Source organism: Thunnus maccoyii, chromosome 14 (assembly GCF_910596095.1).
Source record: "Thunnus maccoyii chromosome 14, fThuMac1.1, whole genome shotgun sequence".
Taxonomy (NCBI): domain Eukaryota; kingdom Metazoa; phylum Chordata; class Actinopteri; order Scombriformes; family Scombridae; genus Thunnus; species Thunnus maccoyii.
This window is the reverse complement of record NC_056546.1, coordinates 183,469-209,742: the sequence shown is the minus strand read 5'-3', so window position 1 is coordinate 209,742 and position 26,274 is coordinate 183,469. Positions and strand designations below refer to the sequence as shown.

The 26,274-nt window shown below is 33.1% G+C and overlaps 1 protein-coding gene across 7 annotated transcripts; it reads right to left on the bottom strand.

Annotated features, from left to right (window-relative positions):
- Nucleotides 1-4,822: 4,822 nt before the first annotated feature.
- Nucleotides 4,823-25,312, bottom strand: shld2 (shieldin complex subunit 2). Of its 7 annotated transcripts, none has more exons than XM_042433458.1 (11): nucleotides 25,225-25,312; nucleotides 23,253-23,441; nucleotides 22,351-23,108; nucleotides 21,729-21,879; nucleotides 21,366-21,473; nucleotides 21,101-21,295; nucleotides 18,142-18,288; nucleotides 15,948-16,157; nucleotides 15,572-15,815; nucleotides 15,297-15,412; nucleotides 4,823-5,410 (listed from the first exon to the last, which is right to left on the bottom strand). In XM_042433458.1, the coding sequence occupies exons 1-11, from the start codon at nucleotides 25,283-25,285 to the stop codon at nucleotides 5,229-5,231; spliced, it is 2,361 nt and encodes a 786-aa protein (XP_042289392.1). In that variant the 5' UTR covers nucleotides 25,286-25,312; the 3' UTR covers nucleotides 4,823-5,228. The 7 variants fall into 7 exon arrangements, with proteins under 7 accessions (XP_042289392.1, XP_042289394.1, XP_042289391.1 ...); XM_042433460.1 differs by having other exon boundaries at nucleotides 23,253-23,421; nucleotides 25,225-25,286; XM_042433457.1 differs by lacking the exon at nucleotides 25,225-25,312 and adding an exon at nucleotides 24,355-25,215.
- Between the last annotated feature and the right edge of the window lie 962 nt (nucleotides 25,313-26,274).

The window sequence follows — 26,274 nt, the reverse complement described above, 5'->3', positions numbered from 1 at the left end:
AGAGGAGAAGGGAGGGTTCTTCTCAAAGTTCCTTGACAAAGACGATGACAGCAAGGGGACGCCAAAGAAGGCGGGGTTTGCAGGTCTGTTCAGTGAGCAGGAAGGAGATAGCGCTGCCGGGGGGGTCGACACAGGAAGTGAAGAAAGTGGAGGAAATAAAGGTCAAACTGTAGCACTCAGTGACAGAGGTACGTATGTTCAAACACTAACCAGTCCTCCGCATGAACCTCCAGATACATCATTTGATCATGTGACTCCAGAACGACACAGAGTAATACCACTTTCTACCTCAAGAGGCGATAGTGAGTCACTGTTTACTGTTTACAGTGAATCTGTGCTGCAATGTTGTCAAGATATCAAAATGCTTCGGAGACATGAGAGCCAGCAGTGAATCAGCAAAGAGCTGCAGGTCAGTTCATGGATCATGTTCTCATGACCACATGTTGACCGGCCGTCATCATCTCAGGAGTCGGGCTGCTAGCAGCTGAGATGGGCAGCTGGTCTCACCTGGCCAGCGGCTCCCAAACATCTCCCAACACATCCCAGCAGGTTCACAGACTGGAGTTACTGGGATAAACTGGCCACATGTTGGAATCAACATGTTACTTTCTCTCTTGAAATTATATTAAAACTTGATAAAGTGACTTAATAATGGTCCTAGATCAAAAATTAAAACAGTTTTCAGCCTGGCTCAAAATCTCCACCATTGCTGCTGCTGCTGGCTGGAGGCAGCGCTGCTTCTTCTTCTTCTCATGTTGGACGCTACTGTGACTCACTATCGCCTCTATAACAATAATAACCACAGGGTTACGGTTAGGGGTCGATCGTACTATACAATGCAATACAAACCACTTTATTAATCCCACTAGGGGCAGTTTGTTTGGAGCACAAACAAACAAATACATAATTAATACAACATACAAAAGGAATAAAACTCAAACACCAGAGAGCTGTACGTAGAATAAAAGAACTTTCAATAAGAGCAATAAATGAGCTTGATCCACACAGTAAAAAAGATCCGATCAAACATCTACCAACATGCAGAACATTTAGTAGTCGCATCACAGAGAAAATTAATGATTTAGTTTAACAAGCAGCTAAAACATCATGACGCCTTTATGGCAGCACTAGAATACGCTCAGACACTGACGTTCAGGCTGTTTCATTTCATTCATTCATTTGTTCCGTTCATGTCGATGCAAAGCTCCAGAAAAAGATGAGAACAAAACCTCACATCACCTGCTGCTGACTGAGATAAACAATAGAAACAGATGATCTGTCAACTCCAGTTACTCAACAATCATTACTTACAATTAACATGAGAAAAAAGATACAGACACAATAATTTACTATCAACTAAGACAAGCTGTTGTCTGTCAGCTTCATGTCATCTAATTATTCTTTCTCTTTCCTTTTTATTGAACTGAAAAATATGTGAACAACCTTTAAATCATCTCCAAAGAATTCCACAGTTTGATGCCACAAACTGAGATACACACCTGCTTTAAAGTAGTCCGAGCAACAGATGCTTAAAATTAAATTTCCTTCTATGGTCGTCGTCCTCAGAGCTAAAAACACACTCACATAACTTACAATGTCTGTAACTCAACCAGATCTTTAAGTTTCATTAGTCCTGACTTGCTAATAGTCTGTTGATGTGTTCTCTTTGTAGCATTCATTCATTCATTCATTCATTCATTCATTCATTCATTCATTTCCCTTTTCCGAATTTGTGTAGCTGAATGTGGAAATCTCTCTGAGTTGATTGGAAGGTGATTCAGATCACCTGTTCTGCCGGGTGTGGAGACTGGATCCTGAATATTAACTGGGAAAAGCTGGGTTCATTCTCCTCTTGGCCAATCAGGGTGTGACGATGACCCTTTTCTGGGGTTTAAGAGAGGAGACTCGGTTCACTCTGATCTTTCCTCGACTTACTGCAGACCCCATTTAATCATAGATTGTTAGCCACAAACTCTGGTCTGTTCAGGTCCTTTTCAGTCTTCATTGCTGTCCTTTGCATTTCTGATTGAAGGTAACTTTGGAGCCCAACTTGAGAGAATATTAACAAAATAAACCTTTCAACCAAGTTACCTGCATTAGGGCAGATCTTAGTGCTATTCATGCAAGAGTTCTGCTTGCATAACGATAGCCTAACGCCTGCAGGCTTTATTTTCTTTATTTGGTCATTTTCATAAAAAATCATCCTTTTTGAACACTTATTGAAGAGGCATTTGTTTATTATTAGAGACATTTTTAATTGTGAAGGCACTTGTGAGGACGTTTATTTTTTTTTTTTTGTATTTATTAACTGAATACACCTTATGTGTAATTCTTACTGCTGTTTTCTGTAATATAAATAGTGGCTTTATGTTGCTGTAGTTACACTTTTTAAAAAAACGCCCGACTTGTGGTTGGAAACAGGAAATGAACAGTGGTCTCTTGTGGCAAAGTTCACTGTTGGTTACTGCTTCCATCCACCCCGAGAATAAGTTAAATTAAATCACTATGAATCCTTAAAACATCGTTTCCTCCCTCATTAAAATCCAGAATCTGTAAATGTTGATGTCTAAAGTTTTCCTGCTGGACACCAGATGTTTCCTCCTTCACTGTAAAGTCCATTCTCAGTGTTTGTGCTCTGGAGGCCTCAAGTTTTCACATCACATTGTGTGAGTTGAATACTGGACCATGATTGGCTCCAAAGCTGTGATGTCAAAGATCCTGTACATCCAGGTGTTAAACTGAGATTTAAGGTATAATATGTAACTTTCCTGCATTAAAATGTCTAAAAACAACTAGATCTCTATTATATATTCCGTTGAGTTGTGTACTTGCATTATCCCAAATGTTTCCAACCATTTTCAAACCCAGAGACATCTGCAATTTAAATCAAGATCATAACATAACAGCCTCTACCAAAGAGTATACATGTACAAGATGATGATGACCAGAAACTGTCAAATATGGACTTTTATCCAGTTCTAAACCACATTTTTACGAAACACTTTTCTGATCTCTGATACAACATATATCATTTAAATGATATATCAGTTGATTTAGAGTCGTCTTACAAACCATTAACTGGTTCATTTAGTTGCTTTGTCGTCATGTTTTCTCTGTTATGAAGGAAATTCTGGCTGCAGATATAAGCTTGTTCAGTTTGAACTGATTCCTGCAGTAATTTGTCTCTTTTCTTCTGTCTCAGATCTGCTGGACGATCTGTTCGATGTGGCTGAAGGAACATCAAAAGGGAAGTAAGACAACCAGCCATCATCAGCCTCACCTCTGGTCCTCCTTTGTGACTTGTCTGTAACCTCGTCTGTGCCTACAGCCTGCTGATGAAAGCCCTTGCATTTGCAGTATTGTGATTATTATGAACCGGGTGTCAATGGCGGCTTTCCCGCCATGCATTCAGATCAGCGGAGCTGATGCAACAGACTCACTCTTCATTCACTTGTGTGTGAAACGGTTTCTATTTTAAAAGCTTACTGACTTTTTACTGGTGAAGCTTTTATTGCAGGTACAGTAAGTGTCTCTCCTGTGCTGCGCTGTGTGCAGCGAGGACTCCTCGCGCGCACGCACACATGTGTGTGTGCGTGCGCGCTGCACACAGCGGAGCAGAGGAGAGACAGTGAACCAATTGAAGTACTCGAGTTGATGACAATTACACTTGTTACGTTACTGTAAGTGTAATAAAAGCTTCGCCAGTAAAAGTAATTTATTAATGTTATCTGCACAAAAGAACAACACACCTGCAATTAATGTTTATCGCCACATGGTGCCACCAAAAAGAACAAACAAGATCTTCAAGGTTATTGTTTTAATATGCCTCCTTCACAAAGTGACAGGATGCATTCAGATGGAAAGGGAAACTGTAGTTATGTCAAGTATGGGGTACCTCAAGGATCAGTTTTGGGAGCGTTTTTTTATTATTATTATTATTTTTATTCTCTTTCCATATGCTCCCATTGGATCATATTATTGGTATACATGGTGTTTCTTTTCACTGTTATGCTGATGACACAGAGCTATATGTCCTCGTTAAGCCCACTGACCTCGGCATGCTGAGTATATGTGAGAAACTGGATGTCAAAGAATTTTCCTTAGTTGAACTCAACCAAAACAGAAATTCATGTAATTGGCTCCAGCATTACAAACATTCAAATACTGCCATCTACTGGGTGCCTGCCTGAATATATTCAGCCTTTTGCAACAAATCCTGACGTCTTGATTGACTAGAATTAAAATATTTAGCATATTATTATTATTATTATTATTATTATTATTATTGTTACACACTGATTGCATCGGTCTGTTAGCTTAGCGTAGCAGATCCATTCACTCTGTATGTTACATCGTGCTCCCTGCTGTGCTCGCTTTTTCAGGGTTAACACACTTATTATATAACAAAAATAATATTGTTATCATTGTTGTTGTTATTATTATTATTATTATTATTATTGCTGTTGTTGTGCCTGAGTGTTGAAATAAATTACATTTGATTGTGAAAAGCTAAAGATTTTGTGAAATATTTACTCATGTTCAGGTTGATATCGACCTCAGAACATGGTTAGCTTAGCTTAGCATAAAGACTGAAAGCTGGGGTAAACAGCTAGCCTGGCTCTGTACAAAGTTTAAAAAAATACACCCAACAACACCTTTTCAACTTCAGTGACAAACATGTTGTAACATTTTTCTTTAATCTAAACAGAAACGTAAAACTTTAAACTGTTTCTTGAAGCTATGTATTTTGTTTGCAGATAATCATCTTCTTTTTTTTATAATATTCTGACGTACCTGGTAGCCAATCAGTAGCAGTCAGTGCTTATTTATTTATTTATTTATTTATTTACAGTATAAAAGAAAGAACATGGTATTTTATGTTATAACATCACATCATCGAATCTGTAGATACACAATAATCTTTAATAAATCGACTGTAAATATCCTGAGAGCAACAAATTCATCTACAAATATCACCTTTACGATCCAAAACAACACACAATCAGAGCTGAATCAGGCTTTATAACAACCCTCTGGACTGGGTCTGATCTGGATCCTGTCGGGACCAGCGGGGTCTGGATGTTAGTGGTCTGATCCGGATCCTGTCAGGACCAGTAGGGTCTGGATGTTAGTGGTCTGATCTGGATCCTGTCAGGACCAGTAGGGTCTGAATGTTAGTGGTCTGATCTGGATCCTGTCAAGACCAGCAGGGTCTGGATGTTAGTGGTCTACAGTGTGTCGGGGGGGAACTGAAGGTCCAGCAGCGTGAAGTCCTGAGTGACAGGGACGCTGTTCTCATCGCACAGGAAGTGGCTCCGCACCGTGATGATGAAGGTTTTTCTCGGGAGGCAGAGGAGGGTCTGGATCCTCTCTGCTGCCACCTGGATGAGCTTCACCTGCGAGCCCGGAGCTGAGAGAGACAAGTATTAATACTACTAGTACTAGTACCACTACTACTAGTACCACTAGTACTAGTACCACTACTACTACTACTACTACTTCTACTGCTACTTCTACTGCTACTACTACTACTGCTGCTACTTCTACTTCTTCTACTACTAATACTACCTCTAGTTTACTTCTAGTTTAACTACTTTTAGTTTCTAGTTTAATAACTAATAATGTAGTTTGATAACTAATAATGTAGTTTGATAACTGTAATAATGTAGTTTAATGATGTAGTTTGATAACTGTAATAATGTAGTTTAATAACCAAAAATCTAGTTTGATAACTAATAATGTAGTTTGATAACTGTAATAATGTAGTTTAATGATGTAGTTTGATAACTGTAATAATGTAGTTTAATAATGTAGTTTGATAACTGTAATAATGTAGTTTGATAACTAATAATGTAGTTTGATAACTGTAATAATGTAGTTTAATAACTAATAATGTAGTTTGATAACTGTAATAATGTAGTTTAATGATGTAGTTTGATAACTGTAATAATGTAGTTTAATAATGTAGTTTGATAACTATAATAATGTAGTTTAATAATGCAGTTTGATGACTGTAATAATGTAGTTTAATAACTAATAATGTAGTTTCATAACTGTAATAATGTAGTTTAATAACTAATAATGTAGTTAAATAACTGTAATAATGTAGTTTAATGATGTAGTTTGATAACTGTAATAATGTAGTTTAATAATGTAGTTTGATAACTGTAATAATGTAGTTTAATGATGTAGTTTGATAACTGTAATAATGTAGTTTAATAATGTAGTTTGATAACTGTAATAATGTAGTTTAATAACTAATAATGTAGTTTGATAACTGTAATAATGTAGTTTAATAACTAATAATGTAGTTTGATAACTGTAATAATGTAGTTTGATAACTAATAATGTAGTTTGATAACTGTAATAATGTAGTTTAATAATGTAGTTTGATAACTGTAATAATGTAGTTTAATAACTAATAATGTAGTTTGATAACTGTAATAATGTAGTTTGATAACTAATAATGTAGTTTGATAACTGTAATAATGTAGTTTAATGATGTAGTTTGATAACTGTAATAATGTAGTTTAATAATGTAGTTTGATAACTGTAATAATGTAGTTTAATAACTAATAATGTAGTTTGATAACTGTAATAATGTAGTTTAATGATGTAGTTTGATAACTGTAATAATGTAGTTTAATAATGTAGTTTGATAACTGTAATAATGTAGTTTAATGATGTAGTTTAATAACTGTAATAATGTAGTTTAATAATGCAGTTTGATAACTGTAATAATGTAGTTTAATAATGTAGTTTGATAACTGTAATAATGTAGTTTAATAACTAATAATGTAGTTTGATAACTGTAATAATGTAGTTTAATGATGTAGTTTGATAACTGTAATAATGTAGTTTAATAATGTAGTTTAATAACGTAGTTTAATAATGCAGTTTGATAACTGTAATAATGTAGTTTAATAACTAATAATGTAGTTTGATAACTGTAATAATGTAGTTTAATGATGTAGTTTGATAACTGTAATAATGTAGTTTAATAATGTACTTTGATAACTGTAATAATGTAGTTTAATGATGTAGTTTGATAACTGTAATAATGTAGTTTAATAATGTAGTTTGATAACTGTAATAATATAGTTTAATAATGTAGTTTGATAACTGTAATAATGTAGTTTGATAACTGTAATAATGTAGTTTAATAATGTAGTTTGATAACTGTAATAATGTAGTTTAATGATGTAGTTTGATAACTGTAATAATGTAGTTTAATGATGTAGTTTGATAACTAATAATGTAGTTTGATAACTGTAATAATGTAGTTTAATAATGTAGTTTAATGATGTAGTTTGATAACTAATAATGTAGTTTGATAACTGTAATAATGTAGTTTATTAATGTAGTTTAATGATGTAGTTTGATAACTAATAATGTAGTTTAATAATGTAGTTTAATGATGTAGTTTGATAACTGTAATAATGTAGTTTAATAATGTAGTTTAATGATGTAGTTTGATAACTGTAATAATGTAGTTTAATAATGTAGTTTGATAACTGTAATAATGTAGTTTGATAACTGTAATAATGTAGTTTAATAATGTAGTTTGATAACTGTAATAATGTAGTTTAATGATGTAGTTTGATAACTGTAATAATGTAGTTTAATGATGTAGTTTGATAACTGTAATAATGTAGTTTAATAATGTAGTTTAATGATGTAGTTTGATAACTAATAATGTAGTTTGATAACTGTAATAATGTAGTTCAATGATGTAGTTTGATAACTGTAATAATGTAGTTTAACAATGTAGTTTGATAACTAATAATGTAGTTTGATAACTGTAATAATGTAGTTTAGTAATGTAGTTTAATGATGTAGTTTGATAACTAATAATGTAGTTTGATAACTGTAATAATGTAGTTTAATAATGTAGTTTAATGATGTAGTTTGATAACTAATAATGTAGTTTGATAACTGTAATAATGTAGTTTAATAATGTAGTTTAATGATGTAGTTTGATAACTAATAATGTAGTTTAATAATGTAGTTTAATGATGTAGTTTGATAACTGTAATAATGTAGTTTAATAATGTAGTTTGATAACTGTAATAATGTAGTTTAATGATGTAGTTTGATAACTGTAATAATGTAGTTTAATAATGTAGTTTGATAACTGTAATAATGTAGTTTAATGATGCAGTTTGATAACTGTAAAAATGTAGTTTAATGATGTAGTTTGACAACTGTAATAATGTAGTTTAATAATGTAGTTTGATAACTGTAATAATGTAGTTTGATAACTGTAATAATGTAGTTTAATAATGTAGTTTGATAACTGTAATAATGTAGTTTAATAATGTAGTTTGATAACTGTAATAATGTAGTTTGATAACTGTAAAAATGTAGTTTAATGATGTAGTTTGATAACTGTAATAATGTAGTTTAATAATGTAGTTTGATAACTGTAATAATGTAGTTTGATAACTGTAAAAATGTAGTTTAATGATGTAGTTTGATAACTGTAATAATGTAGTTTAATAATGTAGTTTGATAACTGTAATAATGTAGTTTAATAATGTAGTTTGATAACTGTAATAATGTAGTTTGATAACTGTAAAAATGTAGTTTAATGATGTAGTTTGATAACTGTAATAATGTAGTTTAATAATGTAGTTTGATAACTGTAATAATGTAGTTTAATAATGTAATTTGATAACTGTAATAATGTAGTTTGATAACTGTAAAAAAGTAGTTTAATGATGTAGTTTGATAACTGTAATAATGTAGTTTAATAATGTAGTTTGATAACTGTAATAATGTAGTTTAATGATGTAGTTTGATAACTGTAATAATGTAGTTTAATAATGTAGTTTGATAACTGTAATAATGTAGTTTGATAACTGTAAAAATGTAGTTTAATGATGTAGTTTGATAACTGTAATAATGTAGTTTAATAATGTAGTTTGATAACTGTAATAATGTAGTTTGATAACTGTAATAATGTAGTTTAATAATGTAGTTTGATAACTGTAATAATGTAGTTTAATGATGCAGTTTGATAACTGTAAAAATGTAGTTTAATGATGTAGTTTGATAACTGTAATAATGTAGTTTAATGATGTAGTTTGATAACTGTAATAATGTAGTTTAATGATGTAGTTTGATAACTGTAATAATGTAGTTTAATAATGTAGTTTGATAACTGTAATAATGTAGTTTAATAATGTAGTTTAATGATGTAGTTTGATAACTAATAATGTAGTTTGATAACTAATAATGTAGTTTAATAATGTAGTTTAATGATGTAGTTTGATAACTAATAATGTAGTTTGATAACTGTAATAATGTAGTTTAATGATGTAGTTTGATAACTGTAATAATGTAGTTTAATGATGTAGTTTGATAACTGTAATAATGTAGTTTGATAACTGTAATAATGTAGTTTAATGATGTAGTTTGATAACTGTAATAATGTAGTTTAATAATGTAGTTTGATAACTGTAATAATGTAGTTTAATGATGTAGTTTGATAACTGTAATAATGTAGTTTAATGATGTAGTTTGATAACTGTAATAATGTAGTTTAATAATGTAGTTTGATAACTGTAATAATGTAGTTTAATGATGTAGTTTGATAACTGTAATAATGTAGTTTGATAACTGTAATAATGTAGTTTAATGATGTAGTTTGATAACTGTAATAATGTAGTTTAATAATGTAGTTTGATAACTGTAATAATGTAGTTTAATGATGTAGTTTGATAACTGTAATAATGTAGTTTAATGATGTAGTTTGATAACTGTAATAATGTAGTTTAATAATGTAGTTTGATAACTGTAATAATGTAGTTTAATGATGTAGTTTGATAACTGTAATAATGTAGTTTGATAACTGTAATAATGTAGTTTAATGATGTAGTTTGATAACTGTAATAATGTAGTTTAATGATGTAGTTTGATAACTGTAATAATGTAGTTTAATAACTAATAATGTAGTTAAATAACTGTAATAATGTAGTTTAATGATGTAGTTTGATAACTGTAATAATGTAGTTTAATAATGTAGTTTGATAACTGTAATAATGTAGTTTAATGATGTAGTTTGATAACTGTAATAATGTAGTTTAATGATGTAGTTTGATAACTGTAATAATGTAGTTTAATAATGTAGTTTGATAACTGTAATGATGTAGTTTAATAACTGTAATAATGTAGTTTAATGATGTAGTTTAATGATGTAGTTTGATAACTGTAATAATGTAGTGTAATAATGTAGTTTAATGATGTAGTTTAATGATGTAGTTTAATGATGTAGTTTGATAACTGTAATAATGTAGTTTAATGATGTAGTTTAATGATGTAGTTTGATAACTGTAATAATGTAGTTTAATGATGTAGTTTAATGATGTAGTTTGATAACTGTAATAATGTAGTTTAATGATGTAGTTTGATAACTGTAATGATGTAGTTTAATAACTGTAATAATGTAGTTTAATGATGTAGTTTAATAACTGTAATAATGTAGTTTAATGATGTAGTTTGATAACTGTAATGATGTAGTTTAATAACTGTAATAATGTAGTTTAATGATGTAGTTTAATGATGTAGTTTGATAACTGTAATAATGTAGTGTAATAATGTAGTTTAATGATGCAGTTTGATAACTGTAAAAATGTAGTTTAATGATGTAGTTTGATAACTGTAATAATGTAGTTTAATGATGTAGTTTGATAACTGTAATAATGTAGTTTAATGATGTAGTTTGATAACTGTAATAATGTAGTTTAATAATGTAGTTTGATAACTGTAATAATGTAGTTTAATAATGTAGTTTAATGATGTAGTTTGATAACTAATAATGTAGTTTGATAACTAATAATGTAGTTTAATAATGTAGTTTAATGATGTAGTTTGATAACTAATAATGTAGTTTGATAACTGTAATAATGTAGTTTAATGATGTAGTTTGATAACTGTAATAATGTAGTTTAATAATGTAGTTTGATAACTGTAATAATGTAGTTTAATGATGTAGTTTGATAACTGTAATAATGTAGTTTGATAACTGTAATAATGTAGTTTAATGATGTAGTTTGATAACTGTAATAATGTAGTTTAATGATGTAGTTTGATAACTGTAATAATGTAGTTTAATAACTAATAATGTAGTTAAATAACTGTAATAATGTAGTTTAATGATGTAGTTTGATAACTGTAATAATGTAGTTTAATAATGTAGTTTGATAACTGTAATAATGTAGTTTAATGATGTAGTTTGATAACTGTAATAATGTAGTTTAATGATGTAGTTTGATAACTGTAATAATGTAGTTTAATAATGTAGTTTGATAACTGTAATGATGTAGTTTAATAACTGTAATAATGTAGTTTAATGATGTAGTTTAATGATGTAGTTTGATAACTGTAATAATGTAGTGTAATAATGTAGTTTAATGATGTAGTTTAATGATGTAGTTTAATGATGTAGTTTGATAACTGTAATAATGTAGTTTAATGATGTAGTTTAATGATGTAGTTTGATAACTGTAATAATGTAGTTTAATGATGTAGTTTAATGATGTAGTTTGATAACTGTAATAATGTAGTTTAATGATGTAGTTTGATAACTGTAATGATGTAGTTTAATAACTGTAATAATGTAGTTTAATGATGTAGTTTGATAACTGTAATGATGTAGTTTAATGATGTAGTTTGATAACTGTAATGATGTAGTTTAATAACTGTAATAATGTAGTTTAATGATGTAGTTTAATGATGTAGTTTGATAACTGTAATAATGTAGTGTAATAATGTAGTTTAATGATGTAGTTTAATGATGTAGTTTGATAACTGTAATAATGTAGTTTAATGATGTAGTTTGATAACTGTAATAATGTAGTTTAATGATGTAGTTTGATAACTGTAATGATGTAGTTTAATAACTGTAATAATGTAGTTTAATGATGTAGTTTAATAACTGTAATAATGTAGTTTAATGATGTAGTTTGATAACTGTAATAATGTAGTTTAATAATGTAGTTTAATAATGTAGTTTGATAACTGTAATAATGTAGTTTAATGATGTAGTTTGATAACTGTAATAATGTAGTTTAATGATGTAGTTTGATAACTGTAATAATGTAGTTTGATAACTGTAATAATGTAGTTTAATGATGTAGTTTGATAACTGTAATAATGTAGTTTAATTATGTAGTTTAATGATGTAGTTTGATAACTAATAATGTAGTTTGATAACTGTAATAATGTAGTTTAATGATGTAGTTTAATGATGTAGTTTGATAACTGTAATAATGTAGTTTAATAATGTAGTTTAATGATGTAGTTTGATAACTAATAATGTAGTTTAATGATGTAGTTTGATAACTAATAATGTAGTTTAATAATGTAGTTTAATGATGTAGTTTGATAACTGTAATAATGTAGTTTAATAATGTAGTTTAATGATGTAGTTTGATAACTAATAATGTAGTTTGATAACTGTAATAATGTAGTTTAATGATGTAGTTTGATAACTGTAATAATGTAGTTTAATGATGTAGTTTGATAACTGTAATAATGTAGTTTAATGATGTAGTTTGATAACTGTAATAATGTAGTTTAATAATGTAGTTTGATAACTGTAATAATGTAGTTTAATGATGTAGTTTGATAACTGTAATAATGTAGTTTAGTAATGTAGTTTGATAACTGTAATAATGTAGTTTAATGATGTAGTTTGATAACTGTAATAATGTAGTTTAATAATGTAGTTTGATAACTGTAATAATGTAGTTTAATGACGTAGTTTGATAACTGTAATAATGTAGTTTAATAATGTAGTTTGATAACTGTAATAATGTAGTTTAATAACTAATAATGTAGTTTAATGATGTAGTTTGATAACTGTAATAATGTAGTTTAATAATGTAGTTTAATGATGTAGTTTGATAACTAATAATGTAGTTTGATAACTGTAATAATGTAGTTTAATGATGTAGTTTGATAACTGTAATAATGTAGTTTAATAATGTAGTTTGATAACTGTAATAATGTAGTTTAATAATGTAGTTTGATAACTGTAATAATGTAGTTTAATGATGTAGTTTGATAACTGTAATAATGTAGTTTAATAATGTAGTTTAATGATGTAGTTTGATAACTAATAATGTAGTTTGATAACTGTAATAATGTAGTTTAATAATGTAGTTTAATGATGTAGTTTAATGATGTAGTTTGATAACTGTAATAATGTAGTTTAATGATGTAGTTTGATAACTGTAATAATGTAGTGTAATAATGTAGTTTGATAACTGTAATGATGTAGTTTAATAACTGTAATAATGTAGTTTAATGATGTAGTTTAATGATGTAGTTTGATAACTGTAATAATGTAGTGTAATAATGTAGTTTAATGATGTAGTTTAATGATGTAGTTTAATGATGTAGTTTGATAACTGTAATAATGTAGTTTAATGATGTAGTTTAATGATGTAGTTTGATAACTGTAATAATGTAGTTTAATGATGTAGTTTAATGATGTAGTTTGATAACTGTAATAATGTAGTTTAATGATGTAGTTTGATAACTGTAATGATGTAGTTTAATAACTGTAATAATGTAGTTTAATGATGTAGTTTAATAACTGTAATAATGTAGTTTAATGATGTAGTTTGATAACTGTAATGATGTAGTTTAATAACTGTAATAATGTAGTTTAATGATGTAGTTTAATGATGTAGTTTGATAACTGTAATAATGTAGTGTAATAATGTAGTTTAATGATGTAGTTTAATGATGTAGTTTGATAACTGTAATAATGTAGTTTAATGATGTAGTTTGATAACTGTAATAATGTAGTTTAATGATGTAGTTTGATAACTGTAATGATGTAGTTTAATAACTGTAATAATGTAGTTTAATGATGTAGTTTAATAACTGTAATAATGTAGTTTAATGATGTAGTTTGATAACTGTAATAATGTAGTTTAATAATGTAGTTTAATAATGTAGTTTGATAACTGTAATAATGTAGTTTAATGATGTAGTTTGATAACTGTAATAATGTAGTTTAATGATGTAGTTTGATAACTGTAATAATGTAGTTTGATAACTAATAATGTAGTTTAATGATGTAGTTTGATAACTGTAATAATGTAGTTTAATTATGTAGTTTAATGATGTAGTTTGATAACTAATAATGTAGTTTGATAACTGTAATAATGTAGTTTAATGATGTAGTTTAATGATGTAGTTTGATAACTGTAATAATGTAGTTTAATGATGTAGTTTGATAACTGTAATAATGTAGTTTAATGATGTAGTTTGATAACTGTAATAATGTAGTTTAATAACTGTAATAATGTAGTTTAATGATGTAGTTTGATAACTGTAATAATGTAGTTTAATGATGTAGTTTGATAACTGTAATAATGTAGTTTAATGATGTAGTTTAATAACTGTAATAATGTAGTTTAATGATGTAGTTTGATAACTGTAATAATGTAGTTTAATGATGTAGTTTAATGATGTAGTTTGATAACTGTAATAATGTAGTTTAATGATGTAGTTTAATGATGTAGTTTGATAACTGTAATAATGTAGTTTAATGATGTAGTTTAATGATGTAGTTTGATAACTGTAATAATGTAGTTTAATGATGTAGTTTGATAACTGTAATAATGTAGTTTAATGATGTAGTTTGATAATTGTAATAATGTAGTTTGATAACTGTAATAATGTAGTTTAATGATGTAGTTTGATAACTGTAATAATGTAGTTTAATTATGTAGTTTAATGATGTAGTTTGATAACTAATAATGTAGTTTGATAACTGTAATAATGTAGTTTAATGATGTAGTTTAATGATGTAGTTTGATAACTGTAATAATGTAGTTTAATGATGTAGTTTGATAACTGTAATAATGTAGTTTAATGATGTAGTTTGATAACTGTAATAATGTAGTTTAATAACTGTAATAATGTAGTTTAATGATGTAGTTTAATAACTGTAATAATGTAGTTTAATGATGTAGTTTAATAATTGTAATAATGTAGTTTAATGATGTAGTTTGATAACTGTAATAATGTAGTTTAATAACTGTAATAATGTAGTTAATGATGTAGTTTAATAACTGTAATAATGTAGTTTAATGATGTAGTTTGATAACTGTAATAATGTAGTTTAATGATGTAGTTTAATAACTGTAATAATGTAGTTTAATGATGTAGTTTGATAATTGTAATAATGTATGTTTTGCTCTGTGGGTCATTGTTTACTAATTATTGATTACATGTTCTGCTTTGTGTGATGTTATTTATCAGCTTCAGTGTCTCACCTGAGCTCCGGTGGAGTTTATCGGGTGGAGCATTGAGGATGTTCTGCAGTGGAACAGGAGGAACCTGAACACACACCTGACTGCTGCCCCGCCCACTCACTGTCAGCACACCTGGCCTGAAACACACACACACACACATACGTATTTTTAGGGTTAATCCATCTGTTCAAACTCTTTAAATTAATCGTAAGCCAAAGTGTAGCCCCGCCCACTAGCAAAGATCCAGCCACATGATTGGATAGATGGGATTGATCATAACGATGATGTCACAGCACCTGTAGTAGCGGCGTACGGCGGTGTGAGGCAGACACGGGTAACAGGGACCGTAGATGCCATTGGCGTCGGTATCAAGCTCAGCAGAGCAGTGGCCGCACCCGGTGTACGTGATGTCACCACTTAGCGCCACTACGATACCAGCCAGAGGCGTGCAGTTGTCCAGGACCTGCTGTGGTGCATTCTGGGAAGGCTGGGAGTCCTGGAACTGGAAGGCGATGACCTGGACTCTGAGCTCCACCTCACCTGGGACGGAGAGAGCAGGTCAGCTGATCAAAGTTTTTATCACATGTACACAGCTGTAATATACTTTACTGTACTCCACTGTACTTTAATATACTTTAACAGTGTAATGTACCATAAGAGTCTCTGCCTCACCGCTGTATTTCTGGGACAGCAGTGTGTCGAGGTCCAGCTCCAGACTGCTGCAGTTTCTGGTCCGGACGAGTGGCGGCAGCAGGAAGTCCTGCGCCCGGCGGTCTGCGGCGTCCAGAGGCCGGACGGTGCTCCAGGGGGTGGAGTGCAGCTCTGGTAGGTCAGAGGTCAAACCCTCCCTCACCAGGAGGAAACGGAGGTCCCAGACAGCCTCTGACGGAGACAATGACGTCACAAAGTTTAGTCATCATGTTGTTTATTTAAACGGGTTAGGGTTTACTCTTGTCTGTCTTAACACAGACAGTTACAGTTCCTTCTCATCACACTGACTCTGAAGATATTTTCTCTGAACGAGACGACACTGTAAGTGAAGCTGATATGAAGCTTCAGACAAACTGAGTTGGACAGTGTACTGACCCCGAAGATACTTAATTTGATCTCCATGTATGGAAAGCAGGAACTGCTACATGCACACATGAACGCATCGGGATTGTATTAAACGCACAATATGTAATTTCAGCCGCTAGGGGTCTCAATCAAAACAATAACAAAAGATGGAGTGTGATGACGGTGTGAAGTAGCAAGGGATCATGGGAGTTGTTGTCTTCACTGTTAAACAACCAGCGTCTCCCAGTCAGGATTACTCTATTGTTAATGAATGAACTAATGTATATATCAGTTTTCTTTTTGTCTTTATTGTGTGTGTAAAAACAAGATATAATTATCCAACACTCTCAACAATGCCCACCACACATTTGAAACCATTGTTAAACCATTAGCCAGAGTTGAATCACAAACCTTTGTAGGCAAAACAAGCTAGCAAGCACGACAACTGCATGTTAACCACTTAAACATTATTCAACCGAGCAGTCTATTCAAAATACTCTCCTCCATTAGCTACCATTAGAATACTAATATGATCCTGAACATAATTTCGCCCTTTTACACAGCCTGTTCAAGGCAGGAATGTTGCGCCGTTATTCCACCTCAATGTTCTGTATCAAAGGTTTGACCACGGAGTGGGGGGGCATTGTTGTTCAGCCGTTAAGCCAGCAGGGGAGGGAGACACACTGCCGGATCAACATCTGTGTAATAAGGACAGCCGGCATGGCGGGAATACACTCACTAGAATCCAACGCTGTTGTTGTTGTTGTTGTGCTAAACATCATGCCTCTGATTGCAGGCGTGCTATCTAAAATCACACACGGGGGTGGCGTTATGCATAATGAGTGGTCGTCTGTACAGCAACACTGTTGGATCTCTGTGTAAAAGGGGCTGATGTCATCTGTACAGGGAGCTCTGATAGATAAATAGATTCATTCTCAGCTAAAGGAAAATAGAAGAATGTTGAAATAATTTTCCAGGACATTTTACTTTTTCTCTCATTTTCCATGTGTTTTCCATGACTGGGAAACTGTTTCCAGGTTTTCCAGGATGCGTGGGAACCCTGAATATGCAGGTAAATTACTGCAGCCTAAAGTAGAAAACTATAAGCTGAATCACTTCTATACAGCAGAAAATGTGTAAATTAAGTAGAAAACTTGGATCAACAGCTATAAATGCAGTTTGTCCTGTGAGGAGGCCGTCTTACATCTTTTATGTTTTATTACCTGCTACAGGTGTCTGCAGGCTGTTGTATTGATGTCCTGGCAGATATGTAGAGTTTGTTAACAATAATAAAGGGCTATATATATATATATTATATATATATATCGAGCTTAATGATTCCTTCGGAATCTGAATGTTGGAACGGTTCTCGATGCCCATTCCTAGTGGGCGGGATCTCAGATTTGATTGGATAGTGGATGTGTGATGAAATGAAAGGTAATTAAGATAAATACTGAATGATGTACAAATATTTTGTTATTTTTGAATGTACAGTATATATGTTAACTTGTTGAAGGATGAGTTGAGGCTTTGTTATGATTATGAATAATGTTTATTTGTCGTTAACCTGCTCTGACCTGATAGGCCAGTTTGAACTGGGAAGGCGGGTTCTCGTGCTATATAACTGGGAGTGTAGTGGGAGGAAGGAGGAGAGCACCAAAGGTTTTCCTGTTATTCCAGCACACACCTGCCAGTTTACCTGCACCTCACCTGACAGCAGTCACAGTAATGGACTGAGACACACAGAGATGTGTGTGTGTGTGTGTGTGTGTGTGTGTGTGTGTGTGTGTGTGTGTGTGTGTGTGTGTACCTCTGTCTCTGTTAAAGCGAGGCAGCCAGTCAACAGCTGCTCCCCACAGCAGCAGTGCCCCCTGCTGGCCGTCCGGCTGCTCCACAGTCACAACAGCCTGAAGCTGGAGGGCCGACCTGCAGCGAGACTCCGCCTCCCCCCGCCACTCTGACACACACACACACGCACACGCACACGCACACACACACACACAGACACATTAATTACAGCTAATCTGCCAGTTTGTGTCATCACAGTCCTCCTCTACCTCTTCTTCATCATATCTTCATCTCTTCTGGCTGAAATCAAACTTCTTCTGTGGTTTTTTAGGTTCTTCTCTTGTTATTTAAGGTGAGAATGTTGTTAGTCTCACTAACAGACGGCAGGTCTGATATTTAAATACTGAACACATTCATCAAACTTTTAACTGCTTCATTTTATGGGCTTAATAGGTTTAATCTGATCTTCAGCGTAACGTTTTCCTTCTGCAGCAGATAAACCAAAGTTTACTGTACTAAGTATAATAAATACCGCAGTGTAAGTATAATAAATACCACAGTGTAAGTATAATAAATACAGCAGTTTAAGTATAATAAATACAGCAGTGTAAGTATAATAAATACTGAAGTGTAAGTATAATAAATACTGAAGTGTAAGTATAATAAATACAGCAGTTTAAGTATAATAAATACTGAAGTGTAAGTATAATAAATACCACAGTGTAAGTATAATAAATACTGAAGTGTAAGTATAATAAATACAGCAGTTTAAGTATAATAAATACTGAAGTGTAAGTATAATAAATACAGCAGTGTAAGTATAATAAATACCGCAGTGTAAGTATAATAAATACAGCAGTATAAGTATAATAAATACCGCAGTGTAAGTATAATAAATACAGCAGTGTAAGTATAATAAATACTGAAGTGTAAGTATAATAAATACAGCAGTATAAGTATAATAAATACCGCAGTGTAAGTATAATAAATACAGCAGTGTAAGTATAATAAATACCGCAGTTTAAGTATAATAAATACCGCAGTGTAAGTATAATAAATACAGCAGTTTAAGTATAATAAATACAGCAGTTTAAGTATAATAAATACAGCAGTGTAAGTATAATAAATACAGCAGTGTAAGTATAATAAATACCACAGTGTAAGTATAATAAATACAGCAGTTTAAGTATAATAAATACAGCAGTTTAAGTATAATAAATACAGCAGTGTAAGTATAATAAATACTGAAGTGTAAGTATAATAAATACAGCAGTGTAAGTATAATAAATACAGCAGTTTAAGTATAATAAATACTGAAGTGTAAGTATAATAAATACAGCAGTTTAAGTATAATAAATACTGCAGTGTAAGTATAATAAATACTGCAGTATAAGTATAATAAATACTGCAGTGTAAGTATAATAAATACAGCAGTGTAAGTATAATAAATACAGCAGTGTAAGTATAATAAATACTGAAGTGTAAGTATAATAAATACTGAAGTGTAAGTATAATAAATACCGCAGTGTAAGTATAATAAATACCCCCGTGTAAGTATAATAAATACCGCAGTGTAAGTATAATAAATACCGCAGTGTAAGTATAATAAATACAGCAGTCTAAGTATAATAAATACTGCAGTATAAGTATAATAAATACTGCAGTGTAAGTATAATAAATACAGCAGTGTAAGTATAATAAATACAGCAGTGTAAGTATAATAAATACTGAAGTGTAAGTATAATAAATACTGAAGTGTAAGTATAATAAATACCGCAGTGTAAGTATAATAAATACCGCAGTGTAAGTATAATAAATACAGCAGTTTAAGTATAATAAATACCGCAGTGTAAGTATAATAAATACCGCAGTGTAAGTATAATAAATACAGCAGTGTAAGTATAATAAATACCGCAGTGTAAGTATAATAAATACAGCAGTGTAAGTATAATAAATACTACAGTGTAAGTATAATAAATACAGCAGTGTAAGTATAATAAATACAGCAGTGTAAGTATAATAAATACCGCAGTGTAAGTATAATAAATACAGCAGTGTAAGTATAATAAATACTACAGTGTAAGTATAATAAATACAGCAGTGTAAGTATAATAAATACCGCAGTGTAAGTATAATAAATACCGCAGTGTAAGTATAATAAATACTACAGTGTAAGTATAATAAATACCGCAGTGTAAATATAATAAATACTACAGTGTAAGTATAATAAATACAGCAGTGTAAGTATAATAAATACTGAAGTGTAAGTATAATAAATACAGCAGTGTAAGTATAATAAATACTGAAGTGTAAGTATAATAAATACATCAGTGTAAGTATAATAAATACAGCAGTGTAAGTATAATAAATACAGCAGTGTAAGTATAATAAATACTACAGTGTAAGTATAATAAATACAGCAGTGTAAGTATAATAAATACTGAAGTGTAAGTATAATAAATACTGAAGTGTAAGTATAATAAATACATCAGTGTAAGTATAATAAATACAGCAGTGTAAGTATAATAAATACAGCAGTGTAAGTATAATAAATACTGCAGTGTAAGTATAATAAATACTGCAGTGTAAGTATAATAAATACAGCAGTGTAAGTATAATAAATACTGAAGTGTAAGTATAATAAATACATCAGTGTAAGTATAATAAATACAGCAGTGTAAGTATAATAAATACAGCAGTGTAAGTATAATAAATACTGCAGTGTAAGTATAATAAATACTGCAGTGTAAGTATAATAAATACTGGAGTCTACTTAATGCACAGGACTGAAAACTGAAGTATAAACATTTTGTTTATTTGTGTTGTTTACAACATTTACACTGTAGGATGTATTTCAGCACCACAGACAGCGATGTTAAGAACTCGTTTTGGGAAACACGTGTGTAAGTTTAAGTGTGTTTGTAGAAACAGTCTTAACGGGGAACTGGACAGATGTACTAGCTGATGAAGCTCCGCCGTACCTGTGCAGGTGTGTGTGTGTTTGACACGCAGCAGTGCATGAACCAGCGTGTTGACTTGCAGTGACCTCAGGGTGGCGTAGGGGAGGCGGTTCAGTTCCTGAGGGGGGTGGTGGGGTAAGGACACCAGCAGGGGGCGCCGCTCACGAAGAAAGCCACACAGACAGCTGAGAGCGCGGGTATCCACCTGCTGAGGAGCTGCAGAGAGGGGGGGGGGATTAACTAGAGGACGGGAGGAGGAGCAACTGATTGGTCAGGTGTGGTTTACCTGTCGGGGAGGCGGAGCCGGCGATCTGTCCCAGGTTCAGCAGTTTGCTGCTGAAGGTCGACTGCAGCAGCATCTCTCCTCTCCACCTGTCCTCGCTCACCTGCAGCTCTGATATCACAACACAAACACTTTAATACCATTTATTATCATATATTTACTTTACAGTACGCAGCTAATAACCTTTGAACATGAATCACACAGTAGTAAAACATACAGCACGGATCGGACAATATATCACTAAGGATCATTAACCTGATCTGTGGGTTGCAAATATTCCGTATATATACAGCGCGTATATATGTGTATACATTAGCAATCATATTATCATATTAAACTGAACTGGTCAGCTGATTCTGAACCAACCTGTGATGAGCAGAACGTCTCCAGGACTGACGGTCACCGCCCAGAATGCCGCCCGCCGCCACAGCACCACCTTCATCTCAACAGCTGATTGGTCCGTCACCACGATGGACGCCAGAGGGACGAAGGTCCCCGCCGACGGCCCCGACTTCACCTTTAATCCGACAGATCAGACGTGATGCAGAAAGTATTTACACGCTAGAAGAAGGAAAGTAAATATTGAAGTGGCTGCTGGGACGTTGAATCAGATGGATTCTCATGAAAGTTCAGACATTCATGTTCCTCAGAGGATCAATCATCTGACTTCCCTCCAGCGCCACCATCAGGTTGACTTTTTAGTTCTTTATTGAAATATCTCAACAACTATTGGATGGATATAAAATTAGTTTCATGATCCCGTTAGGATGAACTGTAATAACTTTAATCCTCTGACTTCCCTCTAGCGCCACCATGAGTTTGTGGGTTTGCTGACGTTGTATTGAGCTCCACAGAGCTGTTAGCACGTTAGCTGCAGACTCTTTGTCTTGTTAAATTTTCCAATGATCAAAAGTGAAAACTGTTATTTATCCACAGTTATATCATAATAAGTTTGAGATTTCTACACTGGAACTGAACTCCACCTCACCTTGACCTCCTTCAGCTGACAGGGGTGGACCACCGCCACCAGGACCGAGTACCGCGCCCCGACTTTGTCACAGTGGACCAGAAGCGTGGGGGCCCCTCGGGGCCAGGTGGTGGCTTCAGTTCTGTATTCAGAGAGTCGAGCTTTTTTAAAGTCGGGTGATTTGGAGGGTGAGTCGTGCCGCTCTGCCTCCTGGGAGCAGAGCACGCCATCTGAGGTAGCCTGCAGGACGACACCCCCTTCCTCTACCCTCGGGGTGGGGCGGGACTGGCGGGACAGCTCGGTGGGGGTTCCAGGTGACGGCGTCGCAGGGCTGAACAGCTCCGGCGTGCTGGAGGAGACAGAGGGCAGGGTTTTCTCAGGGCTGGATGCTGATTGGACATCTTGTCTGCCTCTCAGGATTAACGCCTGACTCAAAGTCCATGTGGTGAGATACTGAGTCTGGACGGACAGATCCTGGTGTTTAGGGCAACGTGGAGGTTCAGGTTCTGGTTGAGCTGCAGGGAAACAGCCGTCCAGATACTCATGAACTGAAGCCGAACACTGATTCTCCTTCTCAGAGTTAAATGTGCCGCCTGATGTTGCTCGTCCTTCTCGTCCTTCTCGTCTTCGTGACGTCTCTTTGGTCCAATCATCATCCAGATCAGTGTTCGTTTGATCATCCTGTCTTCGTGACCTCAGCATTGAGTGATGAGCTTCTACGTTCTCTCGGTCGGTTCTTTCCTCCACCGCTGACAACCTCACTTGATTTCCAGCTTCGTCTGTAAAATGAGAATAAAATGTTTTTGTCTCTTTCCTTAAATTAATAGCAACATTTATTTGTAGAGCAAAAAACAAGTCACATAGCACCATAAAAGGCAGCAAATTAAAAACACCGGTTCCTGTTGGGTCCCCGAACGCCTCACCTGCTGCAGGCCGCAGCCGTCCGTCCCGCCAGGTGAGCTCCAGGTGTCTCCAGCCGGCAGGGGGACGCTCCTCACCATCCAGCCCAGCTTCAGACACTCCGTCTGGGTCAGAGGAGGGAGGAGGAGCCCCGAGGAAGACGTGGATCCTCGGCCGGTCGCACATTGCTGCCTGGTGAACAGACGGAAGATCTGAAGATGTGACGTTTATCAGCAGGTTAACAGGTTTCCATACGACTCATCTTTTAAAAATGTAACTCAGACGTCACAACATCATGTGAAGAGAATTGATCATGTGACCAAACCAGGTGTTTTACCAGATGTTCATGCTGACTGGACAACATTTTTAGTGGCACTAGCAGTAAACAGAATATTTAATATATATATCTATTTATTTTTAATATTATTTAATATTTTATAACCATCAGCTGGATGATCATGAACTTCTTTTCAGACGTTCATGATCCTCAGAGGACGGATCCTGCTGACTCGTCCTGTAGCGCCACCAGCAGGTGTTTGGTGGCGATTTATCACCTCTGCATTTACAGACATATCATAGCATCGTTTGATGATGGAAGTGTTTAATTATTGCCATATTACATTACCTCATAAGAAATATTAAGAGCCTTTAATCTGTAACAACTATCGTCCAATATCCTTCGCAAATTAAAATGATAAAATCTTGCCACAACTCTCACAACAATATTACTTCATCTAATCAGAAACACACTGACCAATCTGGTTTCATGAAAAACCCACGATCATCTGACAACAAGGAAATTATTCAACATAACATAACATAACATAACATAACATAACATAACATAACATAACATAACATAACATAACAACATAACATAACATAACATAACATAACATAACATAACAACATAACATAACATAACATAACAACATAACATAACATAACATAACATAACATAACATAACAACATAACATAACATAACATAACATAACATAACATAACATAACAACATAACATAACATAACATAACATAACATAACAACATAACATAACATAACATAACATAACATAACATAACATAACATAACATAACATAACATAATCAGAAAACGCTCCCTCACCCTGCAGCGCTGTGTACTTCAGAAAGCTAGAATGATCTACTGGAAACTTGAGCGTCAATAAGAACCAACGACCTCGTTTCTTCATGACGTCGACGTCCAAAACGAGAACGTCGGCTTTATTCTAATCACTGAACCACTAGCTGAGAAAATAACAAGAGGAGAATATAAAATACTGTGATGACATCATCCTCTACCTATCAGACTGTCATATCAATCAGTTTATTACTGGTTGGTTGATTATTAATGGTTCATTCTGTCAGGAGAGAAAGTAAACTGGGAAAATGTTACTGCCTTTAAACAAACTGCAGTATCAAATGTAAAAAATACAAATATTAAATGCAAACTTATGGGGTGAAATATCCAGTCCAAATGTTCTGATGTTTAACTGAAGCTAAATCTGAATGAAAATAACTAATTATTATATTCTTAAAATGAATTCCCTGTAAAGAAAATGTTTCTGTGTGATTTTGATCAACAGGTTTCATGTGAGGAGAAAGAAACTCGCATTGATCCTGCAGATGTTTCTCCTGTCTCCTCCACAGCTGGGATCGATAACCTACACTTCAGCCAATCAGACGGCAGGATGCAGGGATCGATAACCTACACTTCAGCCAATCAGACGGCAGAATGCAGCGGCAGGTGGCGGCCTGTAAAGCACAAAACTATCCAGCTTCTTAATGTCTTTGACCTGATTCATAGATTATACATGATCAATAATCAATAATCAGAAACTGGCCAGATTAAACTGATACAGATAGTTTGCCGCTCTCTGCCCCTCAGACATCCCATAATAAACATGCAGTGTGCAGCTGTCGTGGCTGTAGAAGAACATCATGAATTCAAACCGTCATGTATCTGAACGCTGCCTACCTGCTTCCGTCACATCTCCGGCTGCTTCCGCAAACACACGTGACTCCGCTGCTTCCGCCATTTACCAAAATAAAATGATATGTGAGGAAGCGACAGACTTTCAGAATAAATCACAAACAATGATTTAAAACATTATGTTATTTAATAAATGAAACTTTATTTAAACGGCATTACTGACTGATTATATTTGGTGCCAATGTTGAGCTGAAAGGTTATTTAATAGAGGTTATAAATGCAACTCAAGTGTGTAAATGCTTGAAAAAAAGTCTTCACACATCAGTCTTTAGTAGCAGCTGAAAATGATCCATCTTTATACTTTAACTCCAAACTGAAACTAACATATTTATATAATCTGAATCAGAAACAGGTTTATTGCCAGGTAGGTTTGCACATGCAGGTGGTGCATAACAGTCAAAAAGTACAAACACTTCCCTCTGAGATTCATAAACATTGAAAGACAGGTGATATAAATATATAAATACAATTTACACAATGAAAAAATATAGTAAGAATATATTCTAGGTGAAAACAGAGCTGCTGACTTTAAAGAGATTGTATAAACTGAATTTGGAAAATTGCTCCTATTTTAGTTGTTCACGACACTGATGTAAAATAAAAATGTTAAAATCTGAGAAGTCTGAAAAGTGTTTTTAATTCATAAATTATCCCTCCATAAACACTCTTTGAGTTCATATTTATGTTAATTTGGGTTTATTTTCATGTTTTGGGGGCTGCAGGCAAATACAGTCTTACTTTATTATATATTGTAGCGACCCTGTTAATGTTCTTGTACTGTTAAGCGTTTGTTGGTAGCCACATGTTAAGAGGGCGTGAGTAGGGGAGGGGCAGGGATGTGAGTGTGTGTGTGCGCGTGCGCGAGGAGTGAGAGTGAGCGAGAGGCGCGAGTGACAGCAGCTACAGTTCTGTGAGTTCGAGTTACATTATTGTTGTTGTTTTTTTGGCGTGGTTACGGCCAACAGTAACCCATCCTGTTCAGCTAAATAAACGGTACAGTGCCGATCAGTTGCCTGTTATTTGAACACGTCCTGG

What these genes read in the sequence shown, in the direction of transcription:
- shld2 (XM_042433457.1), bottom strand. Translation starts at nt 24,439, where the DNA reads ATGAAGAAACGAGGTCGTTGGTTCTTATTGACGCTCAAGTTTCCAGTA. An exon ending in GTCAGCTGAAGGAGGTCAAG is followed by an intron (nt 21,880 to 22,350) that starts GTGAGGTGGAGT and finishes GTCGGATTAAAG; the next exon opens with GTGAAGTCGGGGCCGTCGGC. An exon ending in CGGCTCCGCCTCCCCGACAG is followed by an intron (nt 21,296 to 21,365) that starts GTAAACCACACC and finishes CCCTCTCTGCAG; the next exon opens with CTCCTCAGCAGGTGGATACC.